Source organism: Osmia lignaria, chromosome 13, assembly GCF_051020975.1.
Source record: "Osmia lignaria lignaria isolate PbOS001 chromosome 13, iyOsmLign1, whole genome shotgun sequence".
Taxonomy (NCBI): Eukaryota; Metazoa; Arthropoda; class Insecta; order Hymenoptera; family Megachilidae; genus Osmia; species Osmia lignaria.
Window position 1 is genome coordinate 8,589,256 of NC_135044.1, and position 17,261 is coordinate 8,606,516.

Genomic DNA, 17,261 nt, shown 5'->3' on the forward strand with positions numbered 1-17,261 from the left:
TTTGACGAGATACCTCTATTGGTATTGGGGTCTCCGACTCGATCGTGGCAGGTTGGATTTACCCCGTTTTGTCACCGAGAATATAGCCTTGCTTAATATTCGTTTAACAGTGGAACGGTCAACCGTACATATCAGCTCGTACGTTTTTTCAGTGAAACTTCGAAAAGGAATTGTCTCGGTTTAGGTTGGCTGGGTTACCATTCATTTTCTACACATAGCGTCTGATTGCTGACATTTCTTACATTAGACACGCGACACCAAGGTATGGCGTTTTTGAGATCGGTGCCGCGTTGCAGTGCCGGTAAAAAGCTAAGGAAGTGTGTACCACTTCCTGTCGGGTTTCTAGAGAACGTAACGAAGCCATCGGTGCAGTTGGTGCAGGTGCACGAACGCGAATACACCGGCACTACTGCTAACGTTAACGTGAAGCCGATTACTCGTCAGATTGATCCTTTGGATTTAAACTTTAACGATCCGATAGCAGCCTTTAAAAGCAAAACCACTAAAGAACTGATACGTGCTTATATTGTTTATCAACTATGTTCAATCGAGTATATCGTCGAGAACAATATGAAGGTAAGTTTTGCATGATTCGTAATAGTTGTCGTATCTGATGACGTTATATGTATAATGTGTATGTATATCCATATATTGTAAAGGAATTATGTTTGTGTGACGTAGAGAGAGGGAGAGAGAGAGAGAGAGAGAGAGAAAGAAAGAGAATGAAAAATGAGGGAAATAGATTGACATGTGTTCTTTATGCTGTTCATCATGTACTTCAGGATATCAAGATCATTGGATCATTTGTGGCATAAATGCTGGAAGGTTATTTTTTAGATTTCGTTTCTTCTCGTCAGGTTCGTTAAACGATTATAATAATGTAAAATACAAAAATATTTGTTATCCTGTACCTCTTATTTAATATTAATTCCACGATTAATCCGTCATACAATGTAGAATATTATTATGGCAGTGTACAATTAATATCTGTTAAAGTTTCTGTCATTTTCATTTTTAACACTGTAATTCATTTCTCTGTATAAGAAACTATAATTTTTCTTAACACGTCAATATATTTGATATAACTAATGTAAATATGTTTAAAAAAATATCGTGGAAATAAATCATACATGTACATGAATGTGCAATTAAAAGTGATGAATGTGTCATAAAAACTACGTTCAGGAGATTTATACGTAATTCTCTACCATCTGAGGGAAATGGTTGGTTGGTTCGTTCGTTCGTTCCTAGGTTCTACTTGTCGTTATACAATGCGTGTAGATGTCGGAAGGATGCATACTTGAGAATGCAGTATAAGTTGGGGATTCCATGGAGGAGTCGGTCGAATAAATCAGTAGACGATTCTTTCGCTAAAATGACGTTAATGAATGCAATTCATTGATGTGTATTTTCCAAACTTTTCATTAATTAGTTGGTAGAACAGTGACATCTTTTATTGACAGCGTCGGGATTCGTACGCGATTTGTACGACGTGGCATGGCGCGTTATTGATTTTAGTAATGCTTAATACATTGAATCGACCTAGCAATTTTGTCGCAAACTGGTAACCAATTACGTAACACTTTAGAAATGTTCGTTCAAAGGACCGTCTAAATCATCCTTAACATCGTCGAGAACATCTTTTTCCTTATTTCTGATGTAATAAAAATCCTTCCATTCATGCTCAGTTGTTTACTTTCAAGCTACGAAATTAATTCTGAAAGTAAAATGTAAACTGTAACGTTGTATCATTTTTTTTTTTTGTTTCTTTACTTTTCATTGTGTATCAGGATATTAATAGTACATATATCTAATCGAATTAACAAGTATTTTATCGCCGTTCATATATTCGTGATACGTTAAATTCTTTTTTTATAATGTACATCAGATATGGTTTTTTGCTTGAGTACAGGATTACGTTTAAATAGTGCTTTAAATATTTTTATCCGTCACAATGGAAATACAATTTATTTCGAAGATGTACGGGTTTGCCATTAATGCTCTATTGTTCTAACCCATCATCTCGTCGTTATTAATAATGTCTAAAGTAGGCTATTAATAATTTCTGAAGGTATGAAATAGTCGTCGTTACGTGTTCTGTCAAAAATATATAATTGCATTGTTTATGTATAATAATCAGAACACAATGTTTTGCTATAAAGAAAATTGAATTCTCCGTGTTTAATTATAGTACGGTTTCTTGTCGGTTACACATAAATAGATATTCTAGTACTTGGTGATTCATTTCCTATCCTGAATGTACGACACCACCATGACACCCTTCTATTGATCATTATTGATTTTTTAAACTGCGACATGACTCGTAATAACGTTTCTACTCTAACCTCTTTACTTGGCGAGACAAGTGATTATTTTTTCATTTGACAATACTACTTCTAAAAATTAATCCCTATAAACGGAGGAACATTTATCCCTATAAAATATGTGGAAAATAATAATTGTGTTTCAGATGCGTCATCCAAAAAATCGTTGTATCGAATTATCTGATGACACGTTTTCGAAACGTAACAAAACGTAAAACAGTATCAGTGATTAGTTCTTTTATCACTTGTCGCGGTACCTCAAATTATATTCATCGAACGCTTATCGATAGATTATTTCCATGAAATACAAAGAGATATACGCGATGTTGTGTTCGATATATCGAAAGATTGCACAAAAATTACATCCCTTCGATTCATCGTGAAAAATCACGTGATCGAAAGTACTAGAGAATTTCTTGGTAAAAATAATAAATACCCGCGTAGAATTTCAGTTCAAATAACTATAATAAACGTAATATGTAAATACAGCTGGAAACACATTACGAAAAGAAGCTTAAGAGAAATACAATTGAAGTTATACTTTAACAACTGTACAAGCTTATTTAATTATGAAAATGTATGCAAAGTTCTTTAACAATCTTATTTATTATGCAAAAAAGAAAAATTGTCAGCCATCTTATAAAGTAACTTGCTGCTACGATAATCATCTTAAGACGATACTGATCCCCTTTTCAGACTGTCCCGAGCAATCTCGTTTCGTTGAAAAAGATTTACGGCTGTTTATTATTCTGGATTTTCCACGATTAAAAATATTAAATGATACAGCTGGTATGAAGCTTCTGTGATTTTTTATCTAATCAATATGCACTGTATCAAACGATAATTTCAAGTGTCTGAGTAATTACATTCTCAGTTACCGATAACAAAACAATGTATTATCTCTTTTTTCTTTTCATTCTTTATAGAATTCTATTTGTAAAAATAAATTCTAATATCGTAAAAATTTTTTCACAAAAGATATGAAAATAAAAATTTAGAAACAGATACTTATGCTTTTTTTTTTATTATAATAATAAAATCCATTTGAACTGAATGTACAAGAGGGTTAATATTCCTTGTAAATTGTGTTAGTACTGGATGAAAGAGGAGACCGAAGGTCTTTGATTAGAAGCTACCGGGAGGAAACCTATTAATTTTGAAAAATGAAATTCTCAGTGTATCATAAAGGTACGATAACAGCTTATTTTTCAATGGGGGAAAAAAAAACACGGGGATAAACGTTTTTTGAACTCTCGAATGATGAAGGAAAAATCATTTATTTCTTTTTTTTTCTTTTAATAATAATATAAAAATGATCATGTTTCAGAGATAATATTTGTTCAGTACACGAATAAACGTTGATGCGGTACTCTGTTTGATTATTTTAAAAATATTTTTTATCCTTCGTCTTATATAAGAAATGATTGTTACGTGCACATAATTCAACAATTACTATAATGTTTGAGAAAAATATTATCTATCGAATTTTAAGTAACTATGACCTTAATGAATCAAGAAATCAAGAATATTTCAAATTGATTTGTCGAATCGATGGTAGGATTAATTAGAGGATTATATTAATTTGAGGCGCCAGACACCGACGTCCCCCACAGTGCGGCAGTCAATGTTGTTGATATCTACCCTCGTGACAAGAATAAAACAATTAATAACACAGTCCGAACAGTGATTACGATCGTATAACGATTTCTATCGGATTCTTTACGACTCGATATCATAATATGCGCTTGTTATTCCGCGTGACCTGTTTGTTCACTGATATACAGTGGTCGCGTGTGACGAGTATTGAAAAGGCGTGCAGATTCTAATTACTGAATATTAACGACAGACTGGCGGCTAGGCGAAACACTGCTGGAATAAAGATAGATTAATTGGTGCATCGTTTATTTTGTCCCGCTAATGATATTCCAATTCAAAGTACACAGGATGTTTGCGTTAATTAGTGATACTTTTTAAATATTAAAAATACAAAATTGTATGCTGCCAATTATGATAGCTAATAATATCGATAAAGTAATAATCGAGTACAGTTCCGTATTTCACCGTCTTCCGACGAGTCCTGTCGAATGAGCCTAGTTTCAGGTTGCGCAAATGAAAAAAATTAACCTAACCTAAAACCTAATTAAATCGAGTGAGGAAATGCGATTGAACTTTGTATGGTTAAGGTGTTCGGAGAAAAATTGTTTTTTTTTTTTTGCTCCTAGGGGATTTGAATTCCCGGTCTCGCTGTCGAAGAACGAATGCCATAACCTATGCGCCACTTAACCGCTATAATAAATAGGAACTTTAACACGTTCGCGATGGGGCCTGAATCTCGTGTCCCCGCAATGGGGCGGGGTTTTCAAAAATTTGTTAATTACAATAATCAGTTATTTAAATGCTATGACGCGATAATAGTTCATGCAACACCGGTGGCTCATCCCGTACACCCCGTCGCGAACGGGTTAAACTTCCTTTTAAGTAAAAAATACAAAAATTCAATCGGTTATAACTTTTTCATTATTCATTAGGATTCGTCGAGATCTATCAGGAGACATATCCTAATTTTGGTTCTACGGGCGGTGAAACATGGAACTGCAGCCTAGTAATCTTCTAACGTGATAATGTGAAAGATAGAATTAGAAAAAAAATTCTTTGTTCCTTATTGGATTAATTAAAGAAATAACAGGACACCCTGTGTATAGAGTATAGAGTGAGAATGGGTGCATCATTGCGTTGGTGCATTCACTTTGCCGTTTCCAGACACTGTCTATCTGTCTGGCTGTGTAACCCTGATACGCTGACTCAAAGTAGATTGCTGCCTCGAACCTCGTCGATGTCGTAGACTTCGTTCAGACACTTGCCAGACAGACACGACATTATTTTCGAATCTTTTCATATACATCGTATCTACGAGTAGAATCAGTATTTGCGCTGCACATACTGATCGATTCATCGCTATGCCGCGTGACTGATTCACGTGCTTAGACGAGCAGATGAGTTTCTTGCATATCAAATGAACCGTCTTTAATTAGCACCGATCATCACGTTGTTCACTCGGATTTATCGTATCTCTGTATTAGAATGATTAAATTTTTAGCTTCGGCCATCGTGACCCTCGTGATAGCCGATGCTGTTAAATGTCTATCTCGCGATATAATAAATCAAGAGTATCTGTAAGGTCACCTGGATAAAATTTCATGGTTTCATCAGATCTAGAGAATGTATCAGAAAGTTACGAAACTTTGCGGTTAAAAATTGTTAGGTAGTTTTAACTGGCTTTAACCAGGTAAATGCGATTTAGACCGAACGACTACTAAGTTTTCTTATTTTTCACTTCGAACTTGATTTGATTCTGAATCAGGACGAATTTAGCTGTGCCAGTGTTAAAATACCGATCATTTATTCGACACGTGGTATAACAGCAGAAGAATACGTGTATGTAAATGAATCAGAAAGCGAGGAAGAGAAATCACGGTTTCTCATTGAACTAAACCTAAACGACGCGTGCTTTAGTTTCAAGGTTAGCTGGTCGAAAAATTTCCACAATAGAGCAGGCTAAAATTTAGCGAAAAATCATTCAACTTTCATTGCGGGGTCTACACGACCGGAAATATGAAAATTTAATGATACTTTAGAGCAGGGGTAGTCAACCTTTTTATACCTACCGCTCAGTTTTGTATCTCTGTAGTAGTAAAATTTTCTAACCTCCAACCGGTTCCACAGTAATGGTGATTTATTAGTAGGGAAGTAACTTTGCTTGTAGTAAAGGAAGTAAAATTTCCATTTCAATGTTTTTAAAAAGTAAATTAACCCATTATCCTCCAGTGTCCCATTTTTGGGACACATTTTCAAATTTTTTTTATTAGAAGTTGCAGTTATTAAAAGAAAAAAATTTGAAAATGTGTCCCAAAAATGGGACACTGGCGGATAATGGGTTAAATTAAAAAAAAGGAAAGTGTTTCAGTATCGAACAAAACCCCTACCGTCCACCATGAAACCTGAAACGTCCACTAGTGGGCGGTAGGGACCAGGTTGACTACCACTGCTTTAGAGGGAGGCTTAGGCTTTTCTCCATTCAAAACTATTTCATTTTTTTTAGAGTTGCATATGACACCCTGCGTCAATTGGTATTGACTGATAATACATATTTACTGAAACGAAACCCTGTACACATCAGCTAATGTTTTGTTTATGTAATGACGATAAGAAAGTTTTACGAGGATTATTCAAGTTTGCCAACGTCATATATACTTACTGATAAGTAACATAATCATGAAACTACTGACAGCAAGAATGTTTTAAGTATACTTTACGAATCTACCTATTATATATGCATAATAAACTTAGACTTTGATTTTCAAAACAGTAACTTCATTTCGTAGAAAGAAATTATTAATTAATATCTTTTCAGCATCGAATGCAAAGTTTCAACGAAACTGAAAGCTCAACCAAGTAAATTGAAAATAATTTATGAAGAATGATTCACGTTTGAATGCGAAGTACAAACTATCCAAATAACTTTGATAATAATACATTTACTTGACTAATTTACAAATCATTAAGCACGTGTTAATCTTGTTTTTTATATAATGTAATGTTAATGAGAACGAATAATTTACAGGAAATTATAGTGAGAAAAGCATTTTGTCCGACAGTTGTTTCAAAATTAACATTCGAGTATTATTTTTAAATCTATTATCACAATGAAATTTAAACCTTGTTCAGACGTTTCTTATCTATTATTAAATCGGTATTGAAAAAAATACAGATTGTATGATATTTACATCGTCGATTAATCTGACAAGTGTCGCGCAAGATTAATTGATCATTTATGTATGTTAATTAGAGAGATCAGCTGAAATCTCAGGTGACAAATCTCAGATAATAAACAGATCATAATGATCAATTTCTTTTACATATAGAAGTAGTCTGGTGGTCTGTTTAACAATTGGAAATTCCCTCGATACTTTATTCCTACGATTTCACGATAAATTGTCTCGTGAAACCTATTGACATCGAATCGATGAAGAAACGTGTTCGTAATTACGTTCAACCCTTTCCATTTGCATCACGACCATCCTACGGATCTATTTCGAACTTACGACTAATTGCATTTTGTTTTTCTCCTTGAATCTCGACTTACAATTAGTATTATCTATTATTATAAATTAATTTCTACACCTAATTAATTCTAGTTAGTAATTGAAATGAAATTGAAATTGAATTGCTTCATTTTTTGAATTATCATCGCTTTGTGATCGATGAGTGATCGATTACACCTGAAATTCTAGTTAGTCATTGAAATTAAACTGAAATAAAATTGCCTCATTTTTCGAATTATCATCGCTTTGTGATCGATGAGTGATCGATTACACCTGAAATTGTAGTTAGTCGTTGAAATTAAACTGAAATAAAATTGCCTCATTTTTCGAATTATCGTCGCTTTGTGATCGACGAGTGATCGATTACACCTGAAATTCTAGTTAGTCATTGAAATTAAACTGAAATAAAATTGCCTCATTTTTCGAATTATCATCGCTTTGTGATCGATGAGTGATCGATTACACCTGAAATTGTAGTTAGTCGTTGAAATTAAACTGAAATAAAATTGCCTCATTTTTCGAATTATCGTCGCTTTGTGATCGACGAGTGATCGATTACACCTGAAATTCTAGTTATTAATCGAAATTAAACTGAAATAAAATTGCCTCATTTTTCGAATTATCATCCCTTTGTGATCGACGAGTGATCGACGGAGCCATGAATAAGTGAAAAATTTGCTCGCATAAATTAACAAAATTTCCAGCTTAATATCGTGATAATGAAAGCGACACAGCTCTCGTTATTTTCACCCCTGACGCGTTCACAATCAGAATCGAGCGAGGTAGAGTCAGATAACACCGGTTAATTCTTGGTATACTCGTCGCTTCAATTATTAGCAGCACGCTTCCGAATCTGTAACAATTAAATAGACGATTCTATTAAATCCTCTTGTCAAAAGAATACGCGAGTGATAGCGGGTCAGAATGACCCTGCACTGACGCGAAGATTAAACAGTAACAGTAGAATTACGGTACGGGATGAGGTTAGGTTAGGGTATTCAACCCTTGGACGATGGAACTGGGTCAATCGCGATCGCAGACCAATTCACTGCTACTTCAAATATACTCTTTCCAAGTGATATTAAAAGAAACGGTGTAAATGTTCGAAAAATGAAAATAATGTAAGAACGTATAAATGTTAATCTAGGGGAAATTTTTCATAGAAATAAAATTCCCGAGTTCCAGGCAACGAATATTCTGACAGTAGCACTTTATCGATTGGCTAATGTCTAAGAGTGAACGTTTTTTGCCAAGAGCTTATTGATCTTGGCAAAGTTGGTCGGTGCACTTCACACAACCTACATGTCCTCCTAATCAATGACGTGTGTGATTGTCGCGTCTACAATGCATATTTCGAATACATATCTCGTATCGCACTCTTATCTAGCCTATTCATACGTAAAATTCAGATAAGAGTTCGTCACATTATCCACTTTATTAAATGCAATCATTTCATTTAATTCTTACCAGCAGATTTTTCCTTTCTTTTTACCATCCGTTCATAGATATTCCATGCTCTTTGTCTTCTTCAATTTTTTAAATTATTTATAACACGATACAAATATTTTAAATTGACCATCAACTACTGTAACGAGCGTTACAAGTAATTACAGTAAGCGAATTTAGTGCACGCATGTTTAATAAGAGAACAGTAGGAATGTCGGTTCTATCGTATAATCGATAGGAAAGGATATAGCCGGATAAGATGGTCAAAAGTGTCCCCAAACCAAATTCGACTTGCTATGAACCATTCGATAGGCGATCAAAAAAAATCAGTCTGTGCCAAGTTTCAACCCGGTATCTCATCTGGGAGGGTAGTTACGGGTAAAAATGTAATCGCGAAGTTTTTGGCCAATTTCTCCTATTTAATGACATTCGAAAATTCTGAAAAAAATCAGAGACATTTTTATTTGTGAGGCACATATTACAGAATTTTTTCAGATTTTTAGATTGAAAATTGAAGCCGTGAAAAATCAAAAACGTTAAAAAATACTGATAAATGGCGATTTTGTATGGAAGGAGTCGCGGATCTGGATTAATATTTTTTTTATAAGTGTATATTATCGATACTGCGCCGCAGTTAAAAAAAATTAAAAACCGATATTTTCGACATATTTCATGCGATAACATGAGAAACACTTTCAATTTTTAAAAGAACCTTTATACACTTAGTGTTTTATGTGATTTTTAATGTTTCTACACTGAACGAAACTGAAAAACGTGTATTTTACAGAAAAAAAAAAAATCAGCGTGAGCCGACTCGAACATACGAAAAGCCCAGCAATGGTTTAGCACTCAGGCGCTTCAACCGCTAGACCACCGACACTATTTTAACAGCTTTCGATTTTTGTATATATACTGCACATAAAGTACTTTCAATAATTCTGGTTTATTTAGTTTTTTTTTTTAATTCTTATTGCGTTTCATTGTATGTAAAAACATTGAACATTGTATAACACACTTACTTGATAAGAAACAGACAAAAATTCGCCGTTCAAGTAACTCTAACACGCAAAAAACAGCGAAAAACTCAGTTTTTAATTTTTTTAACTATGGCGCACCTGACCAAAAATTCTCAAAAAAATTGAGAATAATAGTATCGATAATATATACTTATAAAAAAAATATGAATCCAGATCCGCGACTCCTTCCATACAAAATCAACATTTTTCAGCATTTTTTGACGTTTTTGATTTTTCACGGCTTCAGTTTTCAATCTAAAAATCTGAAAAAATTCTGTAATATGTGCCTCACAAATAGAAATGTCTCTGATTTTTTTCAGAATTTTCGAATGTCATTAAATAGGAGAAATTGGACAAAAACTTCGCGATTACATTTTTACCCGTAACTACCCTCCCAGATGAGATACAGGGTTGAAACTTGGCACAGACTGTTTTTTTTTGATCGCCTATCGAATGGTTCATAGCAAGTCGAATTTGGTTTGGGGGTACTTTTGACCATATTATCCGGCTATACCCTTTTTCGAATTTCAATCGCGAAGGAGTTTTTTTCTTACCATAGAAATGCGGTGTGTAACAGAAAACAATTATAGCAGAGATAATTTTACATCGGATAAGAAGTGGCATTTAAATGAACAGAAGTACAAGGCACAGTTTTTATCAGGAAAATTACTAAAGTAGGTTTCATGTTAATACTGCGGTGAAATTTAAAGACGTAGTTTTATAATTTTGTGGTTTTAACGTACTTGTGGCTAACTAGTTAATTTAATGGACCAGAATAAAGACATTGAAAAATGAACAAAGTTATTTTCAAACTGATTATGTAATGCATAACGTTGAATACGTTTTACATCCATCAGTTACTGTTACATTGGTTTTATTCTCAGTATTGAATAATTTAGTATTTGCTAAGTACATATTTCTCATTCCATTTGTTTCAGATAATGAAAATCACCAAGAAGCTGCTTGGCGAGAAACTTTTTACAAAGTTTATGAAGGCTACATTCTACGGTCACTTTGTTGCCGGCGAAGACGAGGCGCAGATCACTCCTGTCCTGGATAGATTACGACAGTTCGGTGTAAAACCTATCCTTGATTATTCCGTCGAAGAAGATATCTCGCAGGAAGAGGCGGAACGACGCGAAATACAGTAGGTGTTGACATCAGTTCACCTGAAAAATTATACGATTGTATTAGAATTATACGTACAATAAAATAATTTGTACCGTTTAACAGAGGTTCCGTATCAGAAGCTGGAGATGAGAGGAGAGAAGGACCCATGAAGAAGTACCATGTTGCAAAACCGTTCGCTGATCGTCGATACAAAGTATCTTCAGCGAGAACGTACTTCTACCTAAACGAAGCTAATTGTGAACGTAACATGGACATTTTTATTAAATGCCTAGAATCTGTAGCCGGTGAGTCAGGTTTTGCGTAAATTATCCTAGCATCGTTAAAAGGAAGCTCTGGATAAAATAATGTGGGGAAACTTCTGAAAGGCCCCCCCACCCCAGGACAACCACACTTCGGATTTATAGTAATTGAGGGACGAGAAATCGAATGAGACCAATTACAGAGCTGGATCTCTAACTGTTTCAGAGATACAGGTACTTTTGCGTTAAAGGACGCAATTGCTCTAAATAAATCCACTTCCCACTAGCCGGCCACTCTCCAAGTGGCGCCGGGTATGGATGAACTATCTAGACACAGGCGTGCCAATTATCGTTTTCGGGTAAGAAAATCCCAACACCTGACCCGTTGTCGGCGTAAGGAATGTTGAATTAGGGTCGAAAAAGCTACCCTGCGTGGGTTAGCGACTACACCCACCAGACGCGTTACGCCTAACCTAAACCTAACCTAACCCTAACCTTAACCCTAATCCTAACCTGCAAGGTTAAGTTCAAGGTCACTACAAGATAATACTTTACGACTCCTACAACTTTTGTTTTAGTCATTTTCCGTGGAAATGCGTTCTTATGGAGATAATAGGGGGGTCCCACACTTTTAGAATACCCTGTATATCTCGAGTACGGTTTATTTGCCAGTTCTGAAAATGGTCTCATTCGATTTCTCGTCCCTCAATTACTATAAATCCGAAGTTTGGTTGTCCTAGGGTGGGGGGGCCTTTCGAAAGTATACCCAATAATGTTTAGGAAAAATATTGCTTTACAAGATTACTGATATTCTCTGGAAGTATGGGACGAAAACAGTTGTAAAGAATATCAAGTAAATCATATAACAAAACATGTATGCCATAAGTTGTTTGAATTAGATTTGAGAGAAAATTGGTATCTAATACATGATGAAAATGATGATGGTCCATGAAGGAAAAGCGATATTCTTCCTAGGGATACACGTATTTCCATTTTCCAAAATGAAATGCTTATCGCAAACGGGATTTATCGGTACTTAATAAATCATTCTAATTGAAAATATTTAGCGCACCTGAAAAATTGAACGCCACTAACAGGTGATTAATAGGATGTGATATTGTACATTGTAAATTATACTCCAGTTTAATGGGATTATAATTTTTATTGATGCTTAAAAAGTACGTGTATCCGAGATTAGAATTCGCATACATTATGTATGTACAGTGGGTCACAAAATTATTCGCTCACCGTTTAAAACAGAATACCTAATTTAAAATTGGACCAAATGACTTGAGGCTTTTTGAGAAGCTATAAAAATTAATTCCCTAGAATATGTATTTTTATCGTTTTAAAAAATTACAATTTGTTGAAATCGTGAAAAAAAAATTGCAAAGGGTAATTTTTCAACTTTTTTATAAGAGGCTATAATGAAAATTTAAAATATGACATTTGTAAATTTAGAAGTTACAAGTAATTAAAATTTCCGAAAATTTCGACTTTTCACCTAAGAACGTGACTAGTTATGTTCTTAGATGAAAAATCACAATTTTCGGAAATTTTAATTCAAGTGTATTAACCGATCTCGATGAAATTTTCCGCATACACATAACATATTTAAATTTACAATTGTCATATTTTAAATTATTATTGTAGGCTCAAATGAAAAAGTTAAAAAATTGTCTTTTACAATTTTTTTCCCGATTTCGAAAAATTGTAATTTTTTAACACAGCAAAAGCATCCAGTATCATATCTTAGTAAATTAATTTTTACAGCTTCTCAAAAAGCCTCAAGTCATTTGGTCCAATTTTAAATGAGGTATTCTGTTTTAAACGGTGAGCGAATAATTTTGTAATCCACTGTATGTATCTATGTATGGATACATAGATCTATGTATCTATGTACGACATGAGACTGTTTGTGTTCTCGAACATTCCAAATCAGTACTAAAATTGGATAACAAAGAGAAAGCTAAAAAGCTAGACTCCCGAATTAATTTACCGATCATGATAACTGAAGATATCTGAAATGTTCGCAATTTTCTAATGTTAAATAACAATGTAAAATTATAGAACATTTAATTTTCTATCATGTATTATGCTGTATATAGTATAATTGTTCAATAGCAATTTTAATGGATCTGCTTTAACAGTGCCAAGGTAAACTTTTTTAGGGTGGACTTCAGAAATTTTGCTAGTCAAGGATACGAAAACGTACAGTCTATAAATATCTCCAGTAGAGAATCTTGTATTCTGCTATGCGACCAAATAACGTCACATAACGGTGCTTTAAATTGGTTCAAAAGATTTAACTCCCTTTCTTGAACAAAATATATATTTATTTAATCATGGTAAAAGAAAAACTTTTTTTCTCATATCCACATGAACGTATTTTATTCAATTATTTTTTTTTAAAGACCAATTTTCTGTATCCTACAATTAACGTAATTAATATATTTGTTACTTGTTACAGCGGCTTCAATGGGAGTTGGTATTACAGCCATTAAATTAACAGCTCTTGGCCGTCCACAACTTCTGGTAAGTGGAAAAGTGAAACCCTTAAAAAAAACAAACAAATTGACTATTATACATTTCATTATTTGCAGCTTCAATTATCAGAAGTAATTATGCGAGCAAGACAATACATGTCAGATGTAGTTGGGGGTGAGGGTGCCGTTTTAACCCATCATGCGAAACCTGATGATTTTATGAAGAAATTTGAAGAAGCACACATCAAAGATGAGGTGACAGTTCAAAAATTCCTTCAAAAGATTCAATCGGATAAGGAGGGGTAATTGATCGAAATTATTGTTTATTATTAACCCAGTGTCGCTATTCGAATGAGTATAAATTCTTTATTGCTTTCAGTGTTATCCATTTATTCCCGTGGAGTGGAATTCTAGACGAGAATTATGAACTCAGCGAAACGTTCCAAGTACCCGATATTAAGACTGGTAAAATGGTGAGGCTGATGTCGCAGCTAACGTCAAAGGAAGAAGAAATGTTCAGGAACATGATAAGACGTCTGAATAACATTGTTACGGTACGAATATTTTCAAACGAAGTATAAGTATAAATATAAATTCAAGATGTAGATTAGAGCTTTGAAAATGTTAATGTTTTCGTAGATGCTAATAGGAATAGCTCTAAAATCATTCTTTTACATTTTATTAGGGTGTAGGGAGGGGATCTATATTTTGTATAATATGTAAGGTACTGTTACATCATTCTCTCGTCTTTCCATTTTTCTTTCTTTTTTAACACTAAACTTACCATGGACCGGTCAAATGACCGGTTGTAAACTTTTAATTAGAAAATTCGCATAAAATATTATCGCTTTTTTACATTTGACTTGATGATTTTTTCTATTAAAAATATACAATTTTACATCATTTATTTATATTTTTATTTGTTGAATCCGATAAACACGTATAACCTAGCGTCATCGCGACAGGTTATTTGACCGGTTGCGGTACAAATAGGTATATATTAAATCTCGGTACGCTTAGTGTTAATGAAACTTACACGTTGATGTAAAAATATTATTAATAATTTTACTAGGTGTATAGGAAATATAACAAAAAAAGGTTTAGTTTTGTTAGCAGAAACAGAATTGCTAACTTTTCTTTCAGGTGGCTGATAAGTTAAACGTACGTTTAATGGTAGACGCCGAACAAACGTATTTCCAACCTGCGATATCGCGATTAACGTTGGAAATGATGCGCAAGTACAATACACATAAGGTAATAATTTAGCTTAGTAAATATGATATTATCACTTAGTAAATTTTCAGTGGTCTAAATCCAAATGGTGTACTTCATAGGCTGTGGTGTTCAATACTTACCAAACATATTTGCAAGAAGCATATAATGAAGTGAAAACGGATCTCGAACAAGCTGAACGTCAGAACTTTTATTTCGGTGCTAAACTTGTTCGTGGAGCGTATATCGATCAGGTTAGATAGCTACTGAAACATTTCAATTTATTATTATTCCATAATTTCATTACATTTTTGGGATCGTTCGTTTAGGAGAGGGCAAGAGCGGCAGCTATGGGTTATCCTGATCCGATAAATCCTACGTACGATGCTACTACTGAATCGTACCATAAAACTCTGATGGAATGTTTAAGGCGGATGAAACAGTACAAAGATAAAGGAGAAGATCCTAAAAAGATAGGAATTATGGTTGCCTCTCATAACGAGGACACAGTACGTTTTGCTATCGAGAAGTATGTAAAACAATATTTTCTCTAATTCTAACGATAATTGTATATTGATTTGTTATTAATACGAGTGTTATGGTAATAATACAGAATGAAGGAGATTGGAATCTCACCAGAGGACAAAGTGATCTGTTTCGGCCAGTTATTGGGAATGTGTGATTATATTACATTTCCGTTAGGTATAGTATTTTTGATAATTTATTATATCAATAATTTCAATAAATAAATGATTGCATCTGTAGTTTTTAAAATAATGTAATTGATTTGAATTTCAGGTCAGTCTGGATACTCAGCGTATAAATATATTCCTTATGGGCCAGTTCAAGAAGTATTACCGTATCTTTCTCGGCGTGCCCAAGAGAATCGAGGTATACTTAAAAAAATCAGGAAGGAAAAAAATCTTTTGTTATCTGAGATAGTGAGGCGCGCCGTGAAGGGGCAATTATTTTACAAACCTAAAGGAAATTATACTCCCGTTTGAGCAGTTGGTCGTTTCGTTTGCACAGACAGATTTTAAGCATCAAACTTAAGTAGTGATTGTAAATTATTAAAAAGAAAAAAAGATTTGTGGTACGCAGAGCAACGCGAGCGCGTGTGAATGGAAGTATATGCAGTGTTAATCATTATACAAAATTGCCTTAGTGTGACAATTATCAAGTGCAAACTGCTCAATATCGCACCATGTGGTAGAACTATGTTCATTGCTCGTTATGCCCATTGTCAGAAAGAAAGAAAAAAGAAAAAAAAAAAGAAACAAACTCTTCAGTGATAAAACGCTACGACTTTTTATAAAGAAGAAGCACATTTTACGCTTTGTTAAATAATTATCACGTGTTCAATACACGCCGCATTCGCTAATTCTATTGAACATGTACAGTCATTTTTTAATAATTTATTTTATAAAAAAGAGAAAAAAAGGATGAAGATTCGTAATAAGATTGTTCTTCTTTTTTATAAAGAATTTCTATGAAATAGTTCTCAAAGTAACATCCGAATGATATTCTAAACAAAATATACATTTAAAACGTATTCATTTCTCTATTTTATACTATTTTATTTAAGAATCTCGCAGTGAGTGTTTGATCATTTGTTGACATACGTAATTTACTTTAATTGCTCGAAAAAAATAATACAAATTTCCATACGAAAATATTGCAATCCTGACGCCGGCGTATTACTATATTTAATTAAGCAAATATTCGTGTGGAATAAATATTCAGTAAACTAGTTCCATATTCTATGCGTAGTTACCAGGAAGGGATATTACCAAAGTGATACTATTTGGCAAATTTACGAATGGTAGTAGAATCTGTTTAATCGGGAGTGTTTGCACATTATTCAGAAAAATGGCTCGTACAATTTCTTGATAATTAAGGCAAACATTTTCAGATGGTTTTATTCAATTTCTTCTCTGGACTGTAATAAGAGCCATTTTTTGTGTGCAATTATTACGCATATTAAATAAGCGTTAAGTAATCTTAGGCTGAAACAATGATGAACTATGAAAATTGGAATTGGAACAAAAAATATGCGTTATAATTACAATGTTGTCATACATTTTTTCATACATTTTGCTTTAGCCTAATGTTGCTTTTTCTTCTCTCAACAAATAGGAGATAATAATCATAAATGTATGGCGCTGTTTAGACGATGCGCCTCGGCTTATATGCAGTTCTTAATCGTTTTTCTTTTTAAGAAAATTAAGAAGAAAAAAAAACACGAAGGAAACTTTATAATTTATAAACAATAAATTTTTGTCGAGTTTCAATTCATTGTTTTACA

General features: G+C 33.6%; 2 protein-coding genes across 3 annotated transcripts in view; one reads left to right on the forward strand and one right to left on the reverse strand.

Annotated features, from left to right (window-relative positions):
- slgA (proline dehydrogenase slgA) lies at nucleotides 1-16,237 on the forward strand. The gene is made up of 11 exons (XM_034319729.2): nucleotides 1-576; nucleotides 10,827-11,035; nucleotides 11,122-11,303; nucleotides 13,729-13,793; nucleotides 13,862-14,046; nucleotides 14,124-14,298; nucleotides 14,888-14,998; nucleotides 15,079-15,210; nucleotides 15,286-15,485; nucleotides 15,570-15,658; nucleotides 15,755-16,237. The coding sequence occupies exons 1-11, from the start codon at nucleotides 265-267 to the stop codon at nucleotides 15,958-15,960; spliced, it is 1,866 nt and encodes a 621-aa protein (XP_034175620.2). The 5' UTR covers nucleotides 1-264; the 3' UTR covers nucleotides 15,961-16,237.
- The window catches only part of LOC117602133 (UNC93-like protein), a 16,748-nt gene continuing 10,409 nt past the window's right edge, over nucleotides 10,923-17,261 (reverse strand). The window contains exon 10 of one of the 2 annotated variants that reach the window (XM_076691662.1): nucleotides 10,923-11,057. The gene's annotated coding sequence lies outside the window, so the exon portion shown is untranslated. Of the gene's footprint in view, nucleotides 11,058-13,608; nucleotides 13,814-17,261 lie in introns of those variants that run through there. The other variant, XM_076691663.1, reaches the window with a different exon arrangement.